Source organism: Mus caroli, unplaced genomic scaffold (assembly GCF_900094665.2).
Source record: "Mus caroli unplaced genomic scaffold, CAROLI_EIJ_v1.1 scaffold_8773_1, whole genome shotgun sequence".
NCBI classification, from domain to species: Eukaryota; Metazoa; Chordata; class Mammalia; order Rodentia; family Muridae; genus Mus; species Mus caroli.
The window spans coordinates 6965-18622 of NW_018390017.1; the positions used below are offsets into that span (position 1 = coordinate 6965).

Here is an 11658-nt window from a genome sequence, read left to right on the forward strand (position 1 = left end):
TAGACATTTTTAAAAGCTAGTAGTATCTTGTCATTTGCTTCCTTTGAAGTAAGTTAATTTGAAATCATGCCAGTAGTTAAAAAAAACTGTTTGAATTAAACATTTATATGCAATTTTTACATTGTATATGTATTTCAAAATACAGTAATAATAAGTATAAATAATGTAAGATATTAAAAATACACAAGTTGATAATTGACCCTATAAAGTACTCAGAAATGATTTTTTCTAATGTAAGGCATTGGCTTGCTCTTACAGAAATACTCTAAAATGACACTGATATTAAATGATTAAGAGTTCAACCCTTTTGCCCTCAAACACTGAGTCCTTTGTTGCTGCCTTCAGATGACCCTTCATGACTTAATATTTTTCCACTGGTTAGTCTCTCTTTACTCTGAGATTTGAGAAGTCTCAGCTCACGGAGTGTACATGCCCCACAGGTGTTTTAGAGGACTTCACAATTGTTCTTAATTGTGTTTTCCTGCTGAGAATCTGTATTGCCAGGTGTCAAGTGAGAAGTTCCTGAGCCCTTGGAGACTCACAGTGTCTCTGTGAAGGGAACACAATCTAGGGCTAAGTAGGTGCAAAGCAGATTATATTCACAGGAACTGAGGGAGTGTTTGGATACTGGTGGGTCTGTATCAGGACAAAACAATGCTTTATAAACTTGATCCACATGGACCAGGACCAGAAAGGCACATGTTTTATCAGTTTGTTGACGTGCTATTGGGATCGATTAGCCCAAGAATCTTAACTAAACAGATGTGTGGGGTTTATCAATTATTTATCAATGTTAGTATGAAATTACTTATTGCTTTCTCTCTCCTGATTGTTCTAATTATATTCCAGGAACAAATTTCTTGTTTCTCCTTAAATATACCTGCTTCTCCTGGCTACTATCAAGATGGGGATTTTGTTATTGGAGGACTTTTTTCCCTTAGAGTGACTGCTGGAGACACTAGAAGTAGATTTGGCTTTACAGATACAATCCATATACCGGAATATGTTTATGGGTAAGTGTTTGGCTTCTCTCTTTAAAAAATATTGTTTGGGAATTTCATCCATGTATAAAATATATGTTGATCTCTCCCACCTTTACTGCTTCCTCTCCAATGTCTCCTGTCTTCAACTTCATGGAGTCTCTCTCTTAGTCTCTCTCTCTCTCTGTTTATGTCTCACTGTCTTTCTCTCTTTCTTTCTTACTCTCTGTTTCTCTGTCTCCATGTCTCTCTGTCTCTGTCTGTTTCTGTCTCTGTCTCTGTGTTTGTGTCTCTGTCTATCTCTGTCTCTGTCTCTGTCTCTGTCTCTCTCTCTCTCCCTCTCTCTCACTCTCTCTCTCTCATGTTTTAACCTACTGGTTTCATTTAGGCATGACAGTACCGCAGGAGGATAGGACATAATCTGGAGTCTAGACAAGCTACTAGGACAAATCTCCTAAGGAAACTGACTCTCCCTTTCCTGTTAGCCACCAAATGCTAAATAGCTACTCAGCCATGATTGGCTCTCTGTGTGTTCACCCCAACTCATGTTGAATTCTCTTAAATATGTAACAGGGATTTGAAAACATTTTTCAGTTGAAGTGATTTTTCTTTGTTTTAATTTAAGTGTATTGTACTGAGTTTAAGCACTGTGTATTTTCTTGAGGTTTGTCCTATTTTTGAAGACCACATGAAATATTAAATTTTAATTTTTGTTATTTCCCATATGCTTTACCCCTCAATTTTACTTTCTCAGAAGTAAGTTCCACAGGAAAAAGTTAGAATTATACATTTGATAGTATGCAGTAGTGCAAATCTTTAATCCTAGAACTTGAGAAGCAGAGGCAGGAGGATCTCTGTGAGTCTGAGTTTAACCGGGTCTACATAGTGAGTTTAAATACATCTTGGGCTGAATAAGGGAAACTCTGTCTCAAAAAAAAAAAAAAAAATACAACCAAGCAAACAAAAAACAACCAAACAAAAAACAAAGCCAAAAACCAAACCAAACCAAAACAAAACCAATTATTGTGAATTTGATAATAAGTTGTACTATGAATTTTCTTTTTAAAGACTATTCCTCTACATTATAAATATAGAATGTCCTGCTTGTTTCTTGGATTGTTGCATATATTCTTTATATGGCTAGATAGTTACAAATACAAATCCAGAATTTGAGAGGGAGCAAAGGGGTAGCTTCAGGGAGAAAAGGTAGGGAAGTAAATGATGTGATTGATTTTAATTAAAAGTTAATATTTTAAAAAGAACACAAAAATAGTCTTTCCAATATTTCCTCCTAGGGATCTCACCAAACATTATCAGCACATGTTGGCAATGGTTTTTGCTATAGAAAAAATAAACAAGGACCCAAATATTCTATTCAATATGTCACTGGGATTCTCTCTCTTCAATGTTGACTTTATTGAGATGAAGGCTGTGGAAAGTTCTGTGTCTTTGCTCTCAGGAGAGAGCCCACCAATTCCTAACTACAGTTGTAGGCCTGAGAAGACTGATAAGGTGGTTGCAGTGATAGGAGGCATTTCAACAGGAATATCAACTCAGATCTCCCAAATTCTAAGTCTCTACAATGTCCCACAGGTATGCAAAGAATATTGGTTCCTTAGGTTAAACATAACATAGTACTAGATAACTAATTAATTCAATTTTTGTTTATTGATGAGGTATGGTACTGCTTAATAATTTACTATTTAGTGGTCATTTTTAACTCTAAAGTATAATTTATTCATTAGATGAAATAATGTTTGTATAAGAAATTTATTTNAAAAGCTTAAAAATTGAAAACACAGATAAAGTAATGACAACCTGTATTCTTACCACTCCAAGAAAATGTCCTTTGCCTTGTACCATTGTTAATACTGCCTTCTTTCATATCCAGTTTTAGATCATCACAAAGCATAAGGACTATTATAATTATACTCATATATCTTCACTGTAACTACTGTGGATATATTCCTGATTATTTTACTGTGGTATAAGCTCAGGTTGCCACATATCATTTATTTTTACAAAGAACTGTTGGTCAGACTTACTCTGGCTGGACATTTGGCCTGTTTCAATTTTCCTCGATTGGAACAAAAGTTGTCATTTCTGTTTTTGTTTAAAAACTTTTTGCTGATCAGTAATAACTTTTTATAAATAATGCTAGAACACTAGCATGCATAAGTCAAATGCACCTTAAGTAGTAATGAAGTTAAAAAGAGCTATTTAGAAGTATTCATCTACAAATAACAGTGACCCAATGTTAGCTGATATAATCAGTGAAGTAAATTAAAACTTTCAGCAAATGCATTAGACTGCCATATTGATGTCTTTTTATTTTATATTTTTCCTTATTTGTTTATGTTTGAGACTTTTTCCCACCATGCAGTTGGCTGGTCTTCAACTTCCTACGTAGCCCAGGATTGCCTTAGAGATAGCCTCCTGCCTTTGCTTCTCTAGGGCTGGGATTAAAGGTATGCACTGTTATGCCTGACCATTTTTTTCATTTATGAATTTTTATGAGTGAATATTTTTCTTTAAAATTTTTGACTTTGGATAAATGTTTGCTATGACATTTATAATGAATATGATTTTTCACAAGAAATGCATATATAATTGAACTTGTCTCATTTTTGTCACGGATCCTCCTACTGCATCTGAATGACCCCTGGCCTCTTGCCTAATAACTCCTCATTCTGTTTTCCTGACATAGGATTCTTCCCACTGCTCTGCAGCTTTTAAATTCCATGTAGCCCCCTATTCAGCCATGCAATGATCTGCTGAGCTACCAGAGTCCTTTCAGAAGATCCCTGTCCAAGGTGATATTTTGAAGTGTTTCCTTTAGTTTTCCTTTGCTATTTCAAAGTTTTGAGTTTAACCTAATGTCTCTGAGCTAATTAGAATGGATTGTTATTTTTGTTTTTGTTTTGTTTTGTTTTGCTTTGCACAAGGTAGAGAGACAGAAAAATCTACCTTAAGTTTTCTACATGGAGCTAACTAGATATTCGGTTTCCCTAGCAAATTGTGGAAGCAACTGTCTTCTCTCCAATATATGTTTTGACTATAATTATGTGAGCTTATTTTTTGATCTTCTGTTTGGTTTGTGTAAAGGTTTTTCTTATGCCAACAAGAGGCTGCTGTGTTACTATGGCTCAGTAATATACTTTAAGATCTGGTATATGAATTGACCTGTACCAGTACCCTCTCTATATAGGATGGCTTTGTCCAATGGGGGTCTTCGTGTTTCCATATGAATATTAGAATTGCCTTTGCTAGTTTTATGATGAGTGTCATAGGAAGGTTGATGAGAATTATGCATATATATATATATATATATGTGTGTGTGTGTGTGTGTGTGTGTCTTGCAGTGTTAATTCAGCCAATCTGTGTGTGTGTGTCCAAGTTCCTTATGTCTTCTAGAGTCTTTTTAAATTCCTTTAGTCTTCCACCTCTTTCCTTAGATTTATTCCTCGGTGCTTCATTTATTTATTTTTATTGCACATGGGACTACCCCCATGATTATTTCCTCTACACATTAATTATTTATATATAGGGAGCTAATAGTTTATTTAGATGTTTATTTTGTGTTCTGTTACTCTGATGAAAGTGTATATCAGTTCTGAGAGTTTTCATACTTAATGTTCCAAGAAGAGATCATGAGACAACTTTCAGACATAAACATATCATTTGCAAACAGGTATAATCTACTTTCTTCTCATTCTATTTGTAGGTGTTTTCTTACCACATTGATTTTGCTAGGGTTTTAAGCTAAAAACAAATGGTAAAGGTGAATGTACTCTAGCCCTTGGTTCGCAGTTTAACTAGTAAATTTTTATTTTTCATCTAGCGTTTTATCCACATCAATATCCCTGTGTACAGTATTTAAGGAGTTATGATTTTGGGGGGTATCATATTGCTCTGGGGGTTCATGTTTCTTTTGTGTCTGTGTTTGAGTTTGGAGTCTGCTGAATTGGACATTTCCTTTGGTTTTACTTGTACATCGTCTTATTGAGTCATATACTCCTTTGATGTAGAAGCATATTTATTATTTTGAAGATTGTGGAGAGAGAGAGAAGGTGGGCAGAGAGGGGGTTATGAATCACCTGACACAGTTGCTGGGAACTGAACTTCAATCCTTGGAATTATTATTTGTGATCATATGATGCATGGGTTTCATTATGGCCATTCACATGCACGTTTTTCTTACTGTCTGCTTCCTGCTACTTCTCACACCGTCCTGTCTTGCTGTATCTCTCTGAACAAAACTCTTTCATCTTTTAGTTCAGTGTTTATTACTGTCCCCTACCTTAGTAATTATTTTATCATTCTAGTGGGTCCCTTTCTAGTTCTCTCTTTCTGTCTGTCTCTGTTTCTCTGTCTCTCTGTCTTTCTGTCTTTCTATTTCTCTCTGTGTCTCTGTCTGTCTCTGTCTCTGTCTCTGTCTCTGTCTCTGTCTCTNTCTCTNTCTCTCTCTCTCTCTCNCNCNCACACACACACACACACACACACCACTATGTCCTATGTCCCATGGTAAAGGGGAAACCTAAATGTGTCGGCTTTATTTTGCTTAATATTATATTTGTATTTCCATCCACCTTCCTCCAAATGTCTTTATTCTTCATGGTTACATATAAGTCTGTTGTGCATATTTAGCATCTTTCTGCTTTTATCCATTCCTATTATGGACATCTAGTTTGTTTCAGTTTCTAGGTTACTGTAAATAGTGTAAAGAGCAAAATCAACAGTAAAGGATGGAGGTGCAGTTTCTCTTGCTTTGGCTTGGAGCATAGAAGTCTATACTAAGGAGTAATAGAGCTGAGTTGTGTAGTTGGTCTATACTTAGTGTTTAAGAAACTCTATGCTGTGTCCATATTGTGTCAGTAATAATGTTTCCTGTTTCCTCACACCTGCCATTTTGTTTGGTTTGGTTAGTTCTTAAGATTCATTTATTTTATATATACAAGTGTTTCTCCTGCGTGCATGTTGTATGCAACACTTGTGTACCTAGTGTCCATAGAGAAAGCTGCAATAAGGTGTTAGGTCATCTGGATATGGAGTTTGGTGGTTTTGAACCTGTGCAGGAACAGTCCACATTCTTAAATGCTGAGCCACCTCTCCAGCACCTGCTACCTATTCCCATCATGAAAACACCGATAATTGAGGTAACAGAGTCATAAAGTCTTGTAATTTAGATTTTCCTGGTGGTTCAGGATGGTAAACACTGCCGAAATATTTATTGAACATTGGTGTTTCTTTCTTGCTGAGAACTGTCTGTTTAGTTCATTAATTGGTTTGTTAATTTAAAGATTCATGTTTGTTGGGTTTCATTTTGAAATTCAAGTTTTTCTCTTCATACTGTGGCCAGCTGTCTGTGTATAGCCACTGGTAGTTATGCATGTGGCTCAACATAACAAGATCAATGTACTCACAACATCCTGAGACATTTTTTGTCATTTCTTTTGCAATTTATTTGCACACATCACAAGAGTGAAGTGTGGAGTGGGCAGAGCTGTGCTGTTGACCATGATCTATAGATTTTTCATTTCCTTTATCATGTTGGCATTTTTGTTTGAGTTTTTCTATGTAGAATAAGTAAACCATCTCTAGTATATGTTAATGATTTCCTGATATATGAAAATTATTCCTTTCTTTTCCAATTCTTCTCTTTCTTTGCCAATCTGAGTGCTGTATGTCTGCTCTCAAACATTTCTGTGTGCTGGGTCCTCTGTATGATAAATCCCACAACTTTCTTTCTAGATTCACTTTCATATTTTCCAGAGTGCATCCTTGAGTAGAAGACAGGTTGTTCAGTGGTGGTTTTCACTTGACTGATTTGTATTTTAACTTTCAGCAACTTTATTTGGTTACCTTTTTTTTTTTTTTCAAATTTTTTCCTCCACATTTTAACTTTTCTCCACCAAATGCCTGTTTGCTATGTTCTATTTAGATTCAGAATTGATTCCCTTACTGCCTCTACCAGCTTATGTGAACTCTGTNATTATTTGTGATTACTGGCCACTCTACACAACAGACCAACTCTGGCATCCAATCCTGTGTCATTTTTCTTATTCTGTTTGATTTCTACTACTGAAGAATTACAGCCTCATTTAGACACCATTGTTGTGTTCTCTATCTATTATCTATCTATCTATCTACCTATCTATCTATCTATATATCTATATATCATATATCTATCTATCTATATCAATGTTTATGAATGTGCGTGCATGTGTCCATGTGTGTGCATGAGTGTGTACCTGTGTGCTTGTGTAGGGGTTGGTATGTGGCAAATGGTGTTAGTATCTGGACTGTACATGTAGGCATATCAATATATCTGGCAGTCAGACAGTCTTCCTCCATCACTTTCTACACTCTTGCCTTTAAACAGCACTGCAGAGTAACCTTGAGATTTTGAGATGACTAGTCAGCAAGATCTTGGGATTTATCTGTGTCTATCCTGCTATATTAGGGTATAAGCATACAAAGCCANGTATGACTTGTTATGAAGATGCTGAGGATTCTAGTTCAGACCCTTAGTCACCTCCTCAGCTTCATAAAACACACACACACACACGTTAGCTTTAAAGAAATGGATTCATCATGATATNGTCATGCATGTATAGCATTACACTTTGTTCTTNGATCTCCTCAGGCTTTGACCTATCAGACTCCACAGTTATTGTCTGATCCCGTACTCAGTGAGACAGTGAACTACGTTCTCCCTCCATAAACTGCCTTATCCAAGCCTCCTCCTACCTAACTTTTCAGCTTCTTGCCATTGTGACCTTCCNTTTCCATGCCTGCTTCCTGAGGCAGCCTTATCTAGGTCTGTTTACCTGTCTGCAGATTCTGTGACGTGCTGTTAGTCCCTATTCTCAGTCCCCACAGTAGGTCATTGTTGGACAATCAGTTCTCTCCTGACAGTGGAGCCTGCCACAGTCATAGGGAGCGACAAACTATAGCTCTTTTACTTTGTCGGCCCATCTTCCGGGAGGAACAGCGGTCTTCCTGAGAGCAAACACACAAGTCCTGAAAGAACTCTGGGCTTGTCCTGTCAGCAGGACAATTGATCTCTTTATCACAGACTCTTGCCTTATATTAGGATACAATTCGTCACATTTCAAACACGTACTTTTTTTTTTTAATTTATGGTTTAAAAGTAGTTCCTTCGGATTTTTAGAAATATGCTTAATTAAGAAAGTTATGTTAATTAATATAATATAAGTAATGTTTTATTAATTTAATTCATGGAACTCATGAACCCACTATCAGAGTTTATTAATATAAAAAATTTATCATCTTATATCAACTATTTAAATTTCTTACTCTTGTGAATTTACTAAATATTGAGTACTTCTTTATGCTAGCATTTCCTTCCTCAACATATTTTTATTCATTTTCTGATTTCTTCTTTCCTATTCCTTCTCCTTTTCTCCACACACTCCTCTCTTCCAATCAATTAACATGTATTGAGTATCTGCATTCAATTATCATGATTTTGGATCCAATAAGTAAACTATTCACTAGACAATCCAAACTCAGATTCATGGTGAGAAGTCAGTGAATGGAGCCAGGGCATAAGCTGTTGATTAGGGCATGACCCAGTGGGTATCTAATTTTAGGAAATTAGTTAGGGAATTTGTGTGGAAAGGGGGATCAGATCCCAAACTGAGCCATGAGACACCAGGATATTCTGATATCACCAGTGGGGAGAGGGGGGAGGGGGAGAAGATTCAGTAAGACCTACTGGTAGTGTTGGTCAAAATTGGAAATACATTCCTTGATCAAAGAAGGAATCCTGGAACTCATTAAAGATCACATTTTAAGGAAAAGGAATGTTTCATGCCAATATTAGATTANGTTTAATTGTGAAGTGAATTTCATAATCGATCATTCAATATAGCAGATTAGGTAAGAAATGATATAGTCTACCCCCTACCATGGAGAAGATGCCCTAAAATTCATAGGAATGACAGTGTAGTCATCTCAGTTGAAGTTTTAAGGATAGCAATATGATGGGGGTGACCAGAATGACCTGTTAAAGAGAGATTTTTCAACATTCATTGAGGGAGATAGTGAGCATTCGATCCTAAACAAACTTATTTTATGGTAGTTGACTACAGATTAAGCATTACAGAAAGACAAAATGCATAGGAACTTCTAGGGAAATAATATACTTCACTAGTAGATTATTAAATGTTGATTCTTTTTGATTGAAAATTATTGTGACTTCAAGTAAAAGAAGGCCTTTATTAACATTTCTCTACTTCTATTATCAGAAAGATGAGAGTTTTGGTATGGGAAGTGACAGACTTGCAAATGCTCTGGTTTGACTGGTATTATGTGAAATGAGAGATGGAGATAAACATTCTGGCCCTGTTTGATATGGTTTTACAAAAGTTTAAGGAAACATTTCCTGTGAGCAGTTAGAAGACAGTGGTATATCATAGGTAATAAGTTGTAAATTCTTAGNAAAATTATCTAATTGTTTAATTTCTCCTAGAGTTCATAAACAGAGAAGTTATACCAAATCATTTGAGAATAAACATAATTTTCTTGTCTTATGTAGTAACTTTCTTTCTGTTTAGATCAGCTATGCTCCTTTTGACCATAGTCTTGGGACCAGAGTTCAGCTCCAGTCTCCTTACCAGTTTCCTGTGCACACCACAGCATTGTATCATGGAATTATTCAACTGCTGCTATACTTCACTTGGGTCTGGGTTGGCCTGGTAGTTCCAGATGATATGCGGGGAGAACTCTTCCTTAGGGACATCACAGAGGAGATGACAAACCATGGACTTTGTGTTGCATTTGCAGAAAAGGTTCCAGAATTTCCTGCTAAGGACACGGTAAACAGGGAACTTTTTATGGAAAGATTCACACTGACACGTGTTATCATTGCATTTGGTGACACATATTCTCTTTTGAGATTTGTCTATAACATCTTCTGCAATACTCCTTTTGGGAATATCTGGATCACAACTTCTGATTGGGATATCACTACATTATTCTTTCAACAAAATCTAGGTTATACATACTTTGGTGGAGGATTATCATTTTTTGTTCACATAGATGAAATTCTGGGATTCAAGGATTTTCTCAGAGATGTTCAACCTAGAAAATACCCTCATGATATCTTTATCCAGGATGTGTGGTCCATCTTATTTGAATGTCCATATTTTCAACAGCACGGGATCAGGGAACTGAGTCAATGTGAACAAAATGGCAGCCTGAGCACACGACCTCTGCATGTTTGGGATATGAATACCTCACTCTCCAGCTATAAAGTCCATGCTGCTGTGTATGCCATTGCCCAGGCACTCCACGAGGAGCTTTCACTCANAGTGGAAGGAGGCTCACTCCATAAAGCTCCTCTCCCTTGGAAGGTGGCAATAGCTGGTCTTGTATTTCCCTAGGGCACTGGGCCCTGGCTTATATGTTCTTTACTTTGGTTTATGATCTTTCCTAATTATTGGTAGAACAATATTTCTGCTGTTAGCATAGTTCTTTAGAGTACTGTCTCCTTCCTCAAAGTATTCATGTTATTCTGTAGCATAGAACAATAGTGTTAGAGAAGAAATAAAGAAAACCACATTGTAGTGTTTAAAGTTGAGCTAACATTATTATCAGAAAACAATATGTGCCTGATGCTTAAAAATGGTTTTTCTATCTCAAGCACATTCAAACAATAATACTTATACCCTTTATTTGTCACATGTTTTTACTATTTTTAATAATTTGTGAAGAAATTATTATATACAAATCAAGAGGCTTNTACAAGTATAAATGTGGCATANTTTAAGGNATTTTAGTCACATTTGATGCAGTAGCTTGGTTTGTTTTGATAAACAGATCCTAGAAATAACACATAGCTTCTATAAGGCTAGACATTATCATCCATGTCTTTTATCCAGTATGTGGGAGGCTGAGGCAGAAGGATCATGAGTTTGAAGCCAGCTAAGGCTGAATAGACAGACCTTGTCTTAAAAATCAAATCCCAAACCAAACTGAAACAAAAACAAGTTCTTTGATATGANGCTTGATTGAATGGGGTGGCACTAATCATGACACATCAACTTTCCACGTTTATCCTTCTGCATCTTTTTATATTTTCCACAGCTATTGCATTTCCACAACTTACCAGAGTCCCTTTATCTACATTGTTGTCAANACTTTATTTTTTGAGTTTGTTTTTAATTTGCTTCTTGTTTGGTACTTTCAAACACTTGAATAATGAATGTTGTGTATTTTTTACCCCTGCCCTATTGCAATTCCTACCTCTTCTTTCTCTTTTGGAGCCTTTCTCTCAACCAGTCCTCTCTCAGTCTCACTACCTCTTTCTTTAGGTGGGGCCCATTAAATGTAGTTATAGTTTCTTACCCAAGAGTGGGAGGTTATTACTAGCCTAAGGACTAATTATCCCTTTAGGTCACATAAATCTTTTGTGTGTTTTGAATTTTGACATCGGGCATGCTAACACATCCAAAGAGNTATAGCTCACAGTGAGCNTTATTACCACATGTATCACTTTCTTGAAAAAAANATATGGCTAAGGGTTTATCTATCTTGTTGATTTTCTCAAAAAACCAGCTCCTCATTTGGTTGATTCTTTGAATAGTTCTTGTTTCCACTTGGTTGATTTTGCCCCTGAGTGTTTATTATTTCCTGCCGTCTACTCCTCCTG

At 36.2% G+C, this 11658-nt stretch overlaps 1 protein-coding gene across 1 annotated transcript in view; it reads left to right on the top strand.

Annotated features, from left to right (window-relative positions):
• Positions 1-798: 798 nt before the first annotated feature.
• The window catches only part of LOC110288433 (vomeronasal type-2 receptor 26-like), a 36226-nt gene continuing 25366 nt past the window's right edge, over positions 799-11658 (top strand). Inside the window, exons 1-3 of the mRNA XM_021154788.1 lie at positions 799-1013; positions 2276-2573; positions 9563-10360. Coding sequence (XP_021010447.1) covers positions 799-1013; positions 2276-2573; positions 9563-10360 — 1311 coding nt within the window. The remainder of the gene's footprint in view (positions 1014-2275; positions 2574-9562; positions 10361-11658) is intronic.